Source organism: Hevea brasiliensis, chromosome 15 (assembly GCF_030052815.1).
Source record: "Hevea brasiliensis isolate MT/VB/25A 57/8 chromosome 15, ASM3005281v1, whole genome shotgun sequence".
NCBI lineage: Eukaryota > Viridiplantae > Streptophyta > Magnoliopsida > Malpighiales > Euphorbiaceae > Hevea > Hevea brasiliensis.
The window spans coordinates 59,193,155-59,207,084 of record NC_079507.1 but is presented as its reverse complement, the minus strand read 5'-3'; the positions used below and the strand labels follow the sequence as shown (position 1 = coordinate 59,207,084).

The following is a 13,930-nucleotide window of genomic DNA, read 5'->3' as shown; positions in this document are numbered from 1 at the left end:
TTAGCTCAAATGACCAATTAGCAGATATTCTGACAAAATCTCTCAGACACTCTTGGATTGAATATATTTGTAACAAGCTTGGAGCATATGATTTGTACGCTCCAGCTTAAGGGGGAGTGTTAAGATATGTACCATAAATAGCTAGGATATGTGTATCTGTAGTGACTGTGTGAATATATTTTGGTGCTAGAATCGTGGTTATAATTACGTATTTAATTAGGATTGTATTTCCTATTTAGTTGTCCTGTACATATTATAAATTGACACCATTGGCTTGAGGAAATAACAAGTTCTTCAATCATTTTCAATATTCTTCTTCTGTTCTATTTTCTCACACTTAGGAAGTGTAATCCTATTACACTGCTCAAATACAGCAAATAACATAAATAGATAAGATACAATATCAACAAAGGGTACCAAAAAGTGTATTGATACGGTTATACCTCAACATTGACCTTAAGTTGAATATTTCTAAGAAATACTATCCATGGAAAGAAAAGTTAAATAGACTCATTGTAATTAAGCATGTGATAGCAGGATAATTATTGAAAATGCATACCTTCGGCAACTAAAAATGTTGTTGCCTTCAAAGTCCAGTTTATAGACAAACAATAAAATTGGTTTATAGAGCGGAAGTTGGACCTCTATGAAGCATTGAACTTCTTGCAATGAATGGATTAAATCACTTAATAAAAAAAAGTAGACATTTATGATTCTAGGACATGAAAAAACTAACTTTATGCTTAAACATTAATTAATCCAATTTCAATAGTCTAAAATATCCTGGAAGCCCTTCTAACTTTTAACCCTAAATCCCCTGTACAATCAAAGCCCAATCCACCAAATAGGTATTCACATGCAAACCTTAAATCTACCCTACATCATTGATACAATGACCTTCCAAATAGCATGGAAATTGAACTTGCATTTATATACTAAATGTCAATTACTGGCTTCTCATCAAGGTAAAGACTCATAGACAAGATAATTAGGCATCATTTAGTCTTTATCTATAACCCACCCACAATAAGAGGATTTACCATTAATGCTCAAATTTTCAAGAACCAAAATCCACCCAATGGAGTCTTTTCTAAAGAGCTACATTGAAAAGAGGAATATTGTGAAGGCCATACCTCAATAAACAAGAAGAATACTAAAGACAAAAAAGATGAGTAGAAGAAGCCAAAAAAATTAAAAAAAAAAAAATCCAATTAGACAAAAACAAATAAACTAAATAACCATCAATCATTATGAAAAAACTTTACCGCACTTCAAGTTACTGACTAGCTATGAAACAATTCAACTTTAGATTATAACATCACGAGAGCAAATAAAGCAGAGAATAATGGAAAAGACCAGCTTACCTTACCACTAACACAAACAATGTCTCCTGGTTTATGCTTGTTTTGAAGAATTTTGAGAAAAGGTTGACTAGTGAAACGAGTGCCGCGGAAAAATTGCTTGAGATGCAAATAAATGGTTTTCTTTCCTGCACTATCAATGTCCTCAATGGTACGCTTAGATTCATCACCCGCAACCTCACAACTCACAACCACCTCAAGAAATGAAAAAGAATAACTAGCTCTAACTCCCCTGCAACAGAAATGGTAGATATTATCAATATCAAAGCATAAGATTTCTTCATATGATTAATTATATTAATGGTTACTGTACGTTCAGATACAAACACTCATACAATATGCATGTGTATGGAGACAATTTGCTTCTACAGGCAAAGATAAATGCGTAAATGATGGTAAAACAATAAACAATAATGATAGCCAAGACCTAAATATTTTCATGTTTATATGTTGAAACTAATAATGTGCTTAAGAAACAAGTCTATGACTTGATTCAAAGGAAAGGACTAGAAAACAAGAAAGCCATAAAAGGAACATAAAAGCTGCGCAGGAAAGCGGGGGGCGCACAACTAAAAGTCATAATTCTAAGTTCCTCTACCAATGAATGCATAAGCTACATTGTAATATCTTCATCCTCTCCTTTTAACTAACTAAAGGATTGCATTCACTATTGTTAAAATCTTATGATTCTCTATTAGAATATTACAATTTGATTCGATTCCCTGACCTAGCAATTCGAATCCATAAGGTGAATCTCAAATGTACCTAAATCTTAACCGAATCTTACGATTTGATATAAATCTAGCGATTTAGTCGATTCTTTTTCTACACAATTGTTAGACTTATAACTTCAAAATTTAATATTTTACTTCATTTTTTACTATGAAAAGTGCATAAAAAAACCTTTACTTAACTATTTTTCTTCCACTAGCCATTCTTTTCCCTCTCCCTCTTCTTTCGTTCTCTTTTTTTTTTTTTTTGTTAATATACTTCTATAAACTTCGCCTAAGTAGTTTGTGCTTAACCGATCTCAAACCCGGATAAAGGAGCAGGGCTGCGGTAGATAACAACCAGCATAAAAATTTCGTCACATCTTATGATATGAATTCAAATGATATAGACGTTGGGACGTCCACTACTTACGGCGCACTACATTGGAGCCCGAGTGTAGTGAGAAATATGCAAGGGCGTAGGACAGTCACCGAAAGTGACACGTCATGCCGACGCCTAGGTGTGATATTAAATGAGCAAGGGTCCCCACATCATGGACGGGTGTGGGTAAAGAAGTTAGTCCATAGAACAGATAATAAAACAAATAGCGGAATAAAACACAAGATAGGCATATAGAACAATAGAAGATATCATAGAAGGAGATCAATTAGGAAGGAACAGGATAGGAGGAGAATCAGGGTTGGTACTTGGAATGTTGGATCACTTATAGGAAAATTGATGGAACTTGTGGATACCTTGGAAAGAAGAAGGGTGAATATTGCTTGCATTAAAGATACTAAATGGGTACGAGAGAAATGCAAGAAAGTGGGTAATTCAGAATACAAACTATAGTTTACCAGAAAGTAGAGAAATAAGAATGAAGTGGACATAATCATAAACAGGACATTAAAAGAGGCTGTAATAGTTGAGAAAAGAGTAGGAGATAGAATTATACTAGTAAAGCTAATACTAGAAGGAGAAACAATAAATGTAGTTAGTGCTTATGCCCCACAAATAGGACTAGATAGTGAGAGTAAACAAAAGTTTTGGGAAGATATAGATAATCTAATGCAAAGCATACCGAATGAAGAGAATATTTTCATCGGTGGAGATTTGAATGGTCATATAGGAAGTGATAGGCAAGGTTATGAGAATGTTCATCGAGGTTTTGGATTTGGCAACCGAAATGAGGAGGGAAAAAACATTTTGGATTTTGCTATGGCATATGACCTAATACTAGCAAATACCTACTTTATAAAAAGAGAGTCACATTTAATGACTTTCAAAAGTGAGCAACATAGAAACCAAATTGACTTCCTCTTAACCAGGAAAACAAATAAAGCTCTATGCAAGGATCGTAAGGTCATTCCGAGAGAGGCTTTAACAAGTCAACATCGGTTAGTGGTCTTGGATGTCAAGTTTAGGAACAATTCAAGTAAAATTAGAAGAAATAGTGTAGCTCGAACAAACTAGTGAGAGTTCAAAGGAGTAAAGCAAGTGAAGTTCAAAAATGAGTTTCTCAAGTCCGAAGCATGGAAGTTGAATATGGAGGCCAATGGTATGTGGATACAGATGACATCAAAAATTAGAGAGTAGTTAGGAAAGTACTTGGAGAGTCTAGAGGACATGGACCACCCTCAAAAGAGAGAGAGTTGTGGAATGAGGAAGTACAAAAGGCAGTGAAGTGAAAGAGGGAATGGTATAAGAAATAACCTAAGTATGATAATAATGAGGCATATAAACAGTACAAGATAACAAAGAAAGAAGCAAAAAAGGCAGTTAGTCAAGCAAGAGCGCAGGCCTTTGAAAAGTTATATGAGAAACTTGAAACTAAAGGAGGGAAAAAAGATATTTATAGATTAGCAAGAAGGAGAGAAAAGAAATGTCAAGATCTCAATCAAGTTAGGTGCATTAAGGATAAAGAAGGAAAAGTGAAAAGTGTTGGTGAAAGATGAAGACATTAAAGAAAAATGGAGAAATTATTTTGATGATCTCTTTAATAATAGTCAAAATGGTAATAGCGTGACTATAGACTACAGAGCAATAGAAAAGAATGTGAATAATACTATAGAAGGATTAGATCTTTAGAAGTAAAAGAAGCACTTAAGAGAATGAAAGTGGGTAACGCCTGTAGACCCGATGGAATACCAATTGAAGTGTGGAAGTATTGAGGAGATATGGGAGTGGCATGGTACACTAAATTATTTAATAAGATTCTAAATTCAAAGAAAATGCCTGATGAATGGAGGAGTATTTTAGCACCTATTTTTAAAAATAAGGAAGATATAAAGAGTTACTCAAACTATAGAGGAATTAAACTCATGAGCCATACTATGAAGTTGTGGGAGAGAGTTATGGAACATCGACTACGTCATGATACTTCTATCTCTCTCAATCAATTTGGCTTTATGCCCGGTCGTTCAACTATGGAAGCGATCTTTCTCATTAGAAGCTTGATGGAGAAATATAGAGATGTGAGGAAAGATTTACACATGGTTTTTATCGATTTAGAGAAGGCTTATGATAGTATTCCAAGAGATATCTTATGGAGAATGTTAGAACAAAAGGAGGTATCTATTTGGTACATACAAGTGTTGAAAGACATGTATGAAAGAGCAACTACTATTGTGTGCACAGTGGGAAGGGACTCAAAAGAATTTCCTATCTCAGTTGGATTACACCAATGTTCAGCTGTAAGCCCTTAACTTTTACATTAGTTTTAGATGAATTAACGAAACATACACAAAAGAGTATCCCTTGGTGCATGATGTTTGCGGATGATATAGTTCTAATAGATGAGACGCAAAAATAAGTCAATAGAAAGCTAGAGCTTTGGAGAAGTAATCTAGAGTCAAAGGGCTTTAAGTTAAGTACAACGAAGGCAGAATACATACATTGCAAGTTCAGTGAAGGTCAAACTGGTGATAGGGAAGGAGTTAGTTTGGATGGAGTGATATTATCCCAAAGTAATCATTTTAAATATCTCGGCTCAGTCCTTCAAGTAGATGGGGGATGTGAGGAGGATGTTAGTCATAGGATTAAAGCCAAATGATTGAAGTAGAAATGTACCATGGGAATTTTATGTGATCGCAAGATTCCCAATAAATTGAAAGGAAAATTTTACCATACAGCCATACGACCGGCCATGTTATATGCTAGTGAGTGTTGGGCACTGAAGAAGTCATATGTGTCTAAGATAAGAGTTGCGAAGATAAGAGTTGCGAAGATAAGAATGTTAAGGTGGATAAGTGGCCATACTAGGCTAAATAAAGTTCATAATGAGAGTATTAGAGAAAAGGTTGGAGTGGTGTCAATTGAGGATAAGTCGAGAGAAGGGAAATTGAGGTGATTTGGTCATGTGAAGTGACATACGGAGGCTCCAGTTAGACAAGTAGAGCATATTAGGTTAGAGGATAGAAAGAAAAGAAGGGGTAGACCTAAACTGACTTGGAGGAAAGTAGTACAACATGACCTAGAAGCATTATACATTTCCGAGGATTTAACCCAAAATCGTTTAGAGTGGAGAAAGAGAATCCATATAGCCGAACCCAAATTTTTGGGATAAAAGTTAAGTTGAGTTAAGTTGAGTTAATATACTTCTCTAATTATAGTTGTCAAATTTCATTTTATATTAATATATTATGACCTTTTAATTTAAGACATTATCTTTTTTCTTATTTAATTATTAGCTCATATTTAAATGGGAGTTTCAATACATGCATAATGATAATCATTGTCTACGATTAACGAGTTCACAATTTATGACATAAAACCACATAACATAATAAGAATATTTTATTCTATTATGAAGCATCATTCTTATTAGCTAAATGATAATTCTATATTTATTAAAATGTGTCATTGTGATATATTATTTTACTTATTTTTTAGAACATAAATAATTTTTAATTGATTTTGAGAATTTTTATCGAACCTTATGATTGTATTCCATTCACAATGCTTGATTCACAAAATGAAGATTTTGAATCTCAATTTGACAATTATGATCACATTTATCTTGATTATGTTAGCTTATTGTACATAACCCTTACAAAAAAATTAGATTATTATTCTTGCCTCAAGCAGAGAACTGCATGGAACTTCTGATAACTTATTGCAATTCCAATTATCCAGGAGCCATATTCAAACACACTATTCAAGTCTATTAACTATATCAAAATACTGTTCCAAAAGGAACATCCAAGCAGTTAAAGCTTGGGATTTTATTAGGTAGTGTAAGGTTCAGATACCCCCATCCCGTAACTCAGAAAAGGATCAGAAAGACAAGCTATATCAAAGTTCACTCTTTGCCAAAACCTAATATAATCGTAAGCAAGCATCTAGAGAACTTGTGAAAATACAAACAAACGAAAAAATATCACTATGGCCCTGTAAAACTTGTGTAACCTTTTCTTCTTCCAAAAATAAAATTTTCAGGGAACAATGTCTAAATACCTAGAAGATAAAATTCTCCCAACAGAAATCATGTACTGGCCATCATCAATTCCAACTTGTGCATTTTGCAAATCAGCATAGGTTCGAGGGAAATGATTCAGCAGTTTCCGTAACTGCATAGCAACAACAACAGAGAGAACCCATGCCTTCGTTCATTATAAGAACCAGAAAGGAATTTTCTATTCAAATAATCTCCAATAGACATACCGTGTGAAAACCACAATTTTCTAGCTGATGGCATTGTCTCTTACTTAATCCAGGAATGCAACTGATAGATGTATCAAGATATGTAGCACTTAGCTGTGATTCAGGCACCACTTTGTTAGAATATTCCTCCATGCTGACTTTATAATCCAATTTTTCTCGTGTTTCCAAAGTCATGTCCTCAGAATATAATGGCAAACCGTATGCATTTTCCTCTTTTAATTCTTTTAAGATATGTGTTTTTTCATCCCTGGATTCACTAATCATGCTTGCATTACCATTGCCTTGTTCTTTTGATATGGAAGAGTTCTCAATTGGAAGGGTGCCTGAAGATGGCCAATGCTCAGAAAGGTCATCTAGATCAACCCATTTCTCACCCAGAGCATCTGAGGGAAATTCTTTATAACTTTCAGCTGGTATAGGGCTCTTCATTTCAAAGTGCTGTGTAGTCTCATCATATAATTCTACAGGAGGAGAATTACCCAAAACAATAGAAGGAAATCTTTTACGTGTCAACGAGACATCAAAATCATCTACAGCATCATTGACATCTGAACCAGATTGCTTTTCTGCTTTTTCATTCTCAATTAACTCATTAAAACCATCATACTCCATCAGCACAGATACCTATAATGAAGCAGATTGCAAGTTAAGGAGTATCCAGAATAACAAGTTAAAGAAAAACTTGGAGCATTAAGGAACCAACCCTCACATCTAAGAGGACCTTGGAGCACACAAGGGAAGCAACCATCATATTGCTTTATGCAAACATAATTTACCTTACTAAGAAACTTTGATTGATCAGATATGCTTGGAACATTATACTTATTTACTTCATCCAGCAGCTTTTCTGAAAACTTATGCTTGGATCGAGAACACAGTCTTGATATGTTCAAGAGGAAATTAGTGAACCTACAACAAATATAGCCATTTCAAACTAATAGAAATAAATACGGCTTCCCTTCCTTTATTAAGCAAGAAATGTAAGAATACAATAAGTACCTCATTCTACAACTCAAAGCATTTCGACGTCCTCTTCCAAATTTGAAGAAAATTCGACTTCTCAATTGTTTCCCACTAATACACTGAAATAGAATCTTTAATCATTTCAGTCTTCATGCTCATTTGAATTTTGAAGTGTTAAATCCAGAACATTGAAGTAAAAAAAATAACACAATAAAACTGTCAACAAGAGATAAATTCATAGATTCAACCAAGATAAAGATGCTAAGGATGCTAAAGTAGAAGAAGATAAGGACTCCTAACTGCAATTCGAAAAACAAGGTTTTAGTGAGGGAAAAAAAGTGTCATATTAATAACGAGAGTGCCTACAGAAAGGCACATAATGCCTACTTCATGTACATGAGGAGCATACTAGTTACTAAGAAGATAAAAATTCAAAACAAAATTATTAATCGTAGCATAACATATTTCCCAACTCACAAAGTCAAGAAATCTACATTTAGCTTATCGCAAAGCCATACTAGTTACTAAGACGATAAAAAATCAAAACAAAATTATTAGCCGTAGCATACCATATTTCCCAACTCAAACAAAGTCAAGAAATCTACATTTAGCTTATCACAAAGCCATGTACACTTAAAAAGGATGGATTTCAACTTAGCAACTGCAATAAATGCCCCAATAACATCCTATTATTCCTCTCCTCTACATGATCCAGAAACATAGATGAGAAAGTAAGCCCATATATTCTTCTTCTGCTTGGAAACAGTTGTAAAATGCCTTTGTTGTTCTCAGAAGCACACAATAAAATCCAACATATGCAAGATATTGAAGTCCAACAATTCATAAACAACTTCAGAATGAATGATTAAATGAATGGCACTTTCCTCCTTCAAATATCTACAAGCAAGGAGAAACCTGTCCTTTAAACCCAATAAAGAGGCCATTTGAGAGAATCGTCAAGAAAAAGAAGTTCAAACAGCTCCATTATGAATGAGACTTTGCTCATAAAATTCCAAAATATTAGACAACATTTCAATCAAGAAAAGCAATTCACATCAGAACAGGAAAGTAAAAATAGCATTAATACGAGGATTAAAGAAATTCATGGAGTTATCTAATGCCCAAAGAAATATGTGTAAAATTGTAAACACACGGCAACATGCCTGCACAGCTGATAGTGACAGTGCCATGTGAAACTGAAACAACCTTACAGCACAAGAAGGACATTCCTAAACATATATCCACAAAACCTGCAAAAACAGAAGATCGACTCAATTGGAAAAAAATCCACGTTGCTTGCTGGGAAATGCTTCCATTTCTTTTCTTTTCAAGTGAAGATAGAAAGATTGAAAATAGTAAATGAAAGGAATTACGAAATACCTTGTGTTCAAGACTTCAAATCCCGACGCTTGTAAGTGCGGTACGAAGGAAGAAGCTCGCGTCGAAGAGCTCGACTGGCAGGGAACGTTAGAGGAAGCCCAGTTCACTCTCCACGCGGCCCTGCCCAATTCATTTCTCTAGCAAGTGGCAACAGATATTATTTATATTTTTTTTCCTTTTAATGTATGTCAAAGTGGTCAAGCACGTGCATAAGCTCACGTGCCCACCCTCCATCCCTGCGACTAGTTGTATAAATACGATATGACACACAGGTGGTGTTTCTAGGGTTCTCTTCAGGAGTGAACCAGATGAGCTAGGTCTCAACCCCAAACGCTGTTACTATACCGGCGTTTAGATCTACATCCGCTCTCTACCCGTGTTCCTCAGGTCAATTAGTTATTCTCCATCTTGACAAGGGAGGCAAAATGGGTCTGGATTAAACAGGGAAGAGCAGTATAAATCAGTGGCTCCCAAAAGCCGGTAGGTTCTCTACCGGATGCCCTGCTTTTCCAGCCCCAGACATCAAAATTAATGGCATCATAGTACGGGTTTTTTGTGCTTGATGGGTATTTCTGATTGAGAAATTATTGGTTCTTCGCCTAATCTCTCTTTTGGGTACTCATCTTCTCCTTCTCACAAGCCCGCCTCCAAACGCCATTACATGACCAATTCTTTATAGTCAAATTTTTATGGGATTTTTCTTAACTATAATTGAATTGATTTGCTTGACTTGTTACTGCCGATGAGGAGAACTTTTGGACATGAACGGCAACAACAATTTTTGCGCTCTGTGTAGAGTTTTCTCCTACATGGGTTGTTGCTTGCGATGAGGAATGTGCCAAAATGCTAATCTGAGGCATTTTTTTAAGCTCATGCAAATCATTTGCTTTTACCATCTGACACAATTTTGATGTTTAATTGCTTAATTTGGTTGATAGTAGTATTTCTTCTGTTTGAAAACATATCTTGATTTGCTTGTTGCTATTTTGCAGCTACCTAGTGTAAAATGTTACTGGGTGCTGACGTTGACTGCTCATCAATTTTAGAGATGTTTTACGAGATATGTTCCGGATCCTGATGAGTGATGATTGAAATTGGAGAGGTGGAAAGAGTCTTGATTTCATAGCCTGAGATACACCGCCTTCCAAATAAAGAAAACATTATGGTGGTCGCAATTGTTCAAGCTATTTTAATGAATCAAAATAATTCCTATAAAAAGATTATGCCTGTGAAGCTGATTCCACGAGTTGATATGTAACTTTACAAATAAAAAAATTTGTGGTGATCGCAATTGTATAATTATTTAATGAATCAAAGTAATTCCTACGAGAAGACATAGAGGGGAGGCCTGTAAATTATGATGTCCTCAAGCTCAACCAGGGAAACTAATTGGAGATTGAGCAAAACAAATGGTTTGCAGAAGAAGAAATTGCTTTGCAAGCTCCAGTTTTGCAGGTACCCTTGCTGGTAAATGCTAAAAATTATTTTGCAAAATGTCTCGCAGGTCACATGAATGAAAGGACAGTTGGCTGAAATAACAAGCACAACGTGGTCTTATTTATGAAATATACTAGTAGGACATTAGATCTTTTATCACTTAAAAATACCACAACAACATGAGTTAAAAATTTCAGATCTATCCACCAACATCAAGGGCTATAAATTTCAGGATGACTCCATGGAGTCTGATGCGGAACCCCCTTTTTCCCGCAAGCAAAGACACCCTTATCCATAACCCAATCCTCTATCATGGCCTGAGAATTTAATGCCTGATCAGTAGGCACAAGATGACCTGCTCCTAGTACCACAGCATGGCTCAAGCTTCCCCATTTCTGCACATACCCAGCAAGCTCTCCATTCACTTTCCACACTTTTCTCTCCGCCATCAGAAACCTCTCTATTCCCTCCCATTTCATTGTCTTCACCCAAGCCTCAGTGGAAACCACACCATCTCTCAAGTCAAAATGCCCTTGATACAACAATACCTTGCTCTTCTTCACCAACAATTCCACCATATACTTCACACTCTTCATCACATCCTCTAGCAGTGCATTCCCCACCACATCACTGCATTCATCGAAAACTATAGATTCTTTTGCACCTAATTTCTTCTTCACCTCCACTGATTGCAGGAATTTGGTGACTAACCTCGTTTTATAAGGAACCTTCTTCGAGAAGTCATACAAGGTGGCCAACCCTGTCATGTTTTGCAGCAAATCCAAGGTCTTAAGCCTTGCATTTGTTGCCTCACTCCAATTTCCCATTTTAACAAACTCAACTGCCTTTCGTTGAGCTTCCTCCAATTCACCCTTTTGCCTCTCATTGATCAAACCAGAAAAATATGCATTGACAGCATGAGTTTTCACTTGCGTCACTGGATCCGTTAACCCATTACCTATAGCCACACCTTTCAAGTTCACTCGCTGTGCCTCTGGCAACCTCATATTCTGCTTCAAAATGTAATACCCAATTGCAGGAACATACTTACCTGCATAACTCTCACCAGTGATATAAAGTGGACGATTCTTGAAATCTGGGTCCAAACCAATAAACCCAGTGATCGCAGCAAAGAGATGCTTAGCAACAGTGTGTTGATCTCTGGGTATCTCTTCGGGTGTAGCAGCGATACTAAACCCAACTCCAATTGGATTATCAAGGAAAATAAGGCCAAAAATGCGGTTCCAAGAGCCTATATTGCGTTCAAGAGAAAGGTGTTGGATGTTTTCACTCTGAGTATCAACTACACGATACGGACCTAGCTCAAGGAAGTTGCCTATCATGGAGGAGCAACCAGGGCCACCCTGGAGCCAGATGAGAAGTGGGGTTTGGGAGAGAGGTAAGAATGGGTCTTGTGCTTCATAGAAGGTGTAGAAAATGGCCGAATTGGTGTTGGAGTTGATGGGTAGGTAGCCGGATTTGGTTGGGAGAGCTTCACTGGGAAATGTAGAGCTTGAATTAGCGGTGGTGAATGGCGATGAGACCGAAGATTGGCGGAGGAAAAAGAGGACAAGGAGCTGCAAGAAGCAGGTTAATTTCGTGGTTGACTTCATTCTTCTGATCCTGAAGGTAGTCAAGACTGATCGTAGGCTCTAGGCTTGCAAGTTGCGATTGCTATATGGAAATTTGCTATTTTGCTTAGGCAGCTGTGCTTGGCAGCATCCAGAGTCAAAAGATTCTTGCGGCCTGATTGTCTCTTTGTAGGACTCTTTTTAGAGAAAAGCTGAAAATTGGAGAAAGCTGTTAGCCATGGATGAAATTTTTGTACTTCAAGATAATGAACAACTAACATTGTAATGTAAGGAAGAGGAGATTACCTCCACACACAAAAATTCAAGAGGAGAGTACTGCCGATTTCTTAATAATACATAGTGTCAGAGTAATTATATTTATGGTGCAGAAATCGAAAATTTAATTAATGATATATTAAAAAATTGCAAGGAAAATGATACTATTTTTAGATTATAACCCAAATCTTGAATTATAAAATAGTCGAATTATTGTTTAGTATATGGGCTTAGTTTCAAGTATCCTATTCTCTTTAATAATTTATAGTGACAAAATATAAAATTTATAGGAAGATCAACAAAAAAGATTTGTTTCATCATTTTTAATCGTCCGGTGAAGTGTTTCATTTGATATTGCATCTCTATAACAATTTGTTAGGCTTACATGTTAGGGCTAACAAATAGATAAAATGTAGTAGTTATTTGCTAACCAAACGATCTTTGGATATACACAAGGCATCATTATTAATCAGGGGGTCTATTTTTTTTCTCTCAATTGTATGTAGGCTTTAAGGCTAGGTTTTGAAAGTTGTTGCGTGTGTCAGCTTTCTTTTGCCCCTCTAAGCAGAGGGAGGTTGTCTCCCCTCCTCAGTCAGTGGGTCTTTGTTCCTATCGATGAGTAAGGATGTAAATGGTTTTGCTGGTTGAGGTAGCAAGTGATGAATGGAGGGAGTTTTTGTAGGCTGCCCTTGTAAAGTGGTTCTGTGATTTTCTTTTACTTGTTGCAATTGTTTTGGTTTTTTTTCTTTGTGTTTCTTTTGCAGATCTTCTGGCACAAAATAAACGATCTTTGTAGATTTGCTCTGGCCTAAGTAGCTTGACAGTTTCACTACATGTGTGTTCCTTGTTGTTGTGGTTGTTGAAAGTTGGCTCTAGAAGCTATCTGTGTCGGAGAATGCTTAGTTTTTCTCTAATCTAGAATGAAACCAGTTATCTGGCGGGCAACTCATGGGGTGCGACTTGGTAGATCGAGCCAAAAGGCGCAAATGGGATACCAAAGAAACCCATGTTGTGCTGATGCATGGCTTTATTGGTGCCTAACCTCTTGGCCTGGGGTTTGTTGACTGCCTAAATCCTTAAAGACGCATGAGAAGACTTTGCTAGTAGACTCCTTTGATCTTCAGTATTTTTCCTAAGTCTTTAATGAGATAAATTTTGACAATTATCTCTGAATTTATTTAGTTGTAACATTACAGTCCCTCAACTTTAAAATGTAACATAAAATTCCATCAACTTTCAAATTTTGCACAGTAAAATCCCTCTAACCTCCAATTACCAGTTCTTCAGTTAGATGCTGACTTGGACAGTTCCAGCATAGAGCTTAGTCAGTATTTCTTTTTTCTCTCTGAAGCCATATGTAAATTAAATCTTTTTTCTCTCTACAAACAGAATAATTTTTCATGCGTAAAGAGAATAATTTTACACTTTGCATAAGAAAGAAGAGAGAAATATTGATTAATCATCATACAGGAGCTATTCACATCAGTTTTTAACTGAAAAATCAGTAATTGAAAGTCAAAGGAATTTTACTGTGCAAATTTTGAAAGTTTAGGGGATTTTATGTTACAT

The 13,930-nt window shown here is 36.0% G+C and overlaps 2 protein-coding genes and 1 long non-coding RNA gene across 5 annotated transcripts in view; 1 reads left to right on the top strand and 2 right to left on the bottom strand.

The window, feature by feature from the left end:
* LOC110660552 (ATP-dependent DNA helicase homolog RECG, chloroplastic) overlaps positions 1-9,224 on the bottom strand; it is a 41,808-nt gene extending 32,584 nt beyond the window's left edge. The window contains exons 1-7 of one of the 3 annotated variants that reach the window (XM_021818900.2): positions 9,078-9,224; positions 8,861-8,947; positions 7,734-7,816; positions 7,511-7,643; positions 6,735-7,358; positions 6,528-6,640; positions 1,365-1,593 (exon numbers count right to left, since the gene is read on the bottom strand). In XM_021818900.2, the coding sequence (XP_021674592.2) occupies positions 1,365-1,593; positions 6,528-6,640; positions 6,735-7,358; positions 7,511-7,643; positions 7,734-7,816; positions 8,861-8,887 (1,209 nt within the window). In that variant the 5' untranslated portion in view covers positions 8,888-8,947; positions 9,078-9,224. Of the gene's footprint in view, positions 1-1,364; positions 1,594-6,527; positions 6,641-6,734; positions 7,359-7,510; positions 7,644-7,733; positions 7,817-8,846; positions 9,056-9,077 lie in introns of those variants that run through there. The other 2 variants (XM_058136076.1, XM_021818902.2) reach the window with 2 other exon arrangements.
* Positions 9,225-9,368: 144 nt separating this feature from the next.
* LOC110660555 (uncharacterized) lies at positions 9,369-10,411 on the top strand. The gene is made up of 2 exons (XR_009144113.1): positions 9,369-9,557; positions 10,070-10,411. It is a non-coding gene; the product is annotated as an uncharacterized LOC110660555 (long non-coding RNA).
* Positions 10,412-10,607: 196 nt separating this feature from the next.
* LOC110660554 (serine carboxypeptidase-like 50) lies at positions 10,608-12,355 on the bottom strand. Its single transcript, XM_021818903.2, has one exon. It carries the CDS (start codon positions 12,125-12,127, stop codon positions 10,727-10,729), a length of 1,401 nt encoding a protein of 466 aa, XP_021674595.2. The 5' UTR covers positions 12,128-12,355; the 3' UTR covers positions 10,608-10,726.
* Positions 12,356-13,930: the final 1,575 nt, after the last annotated feature.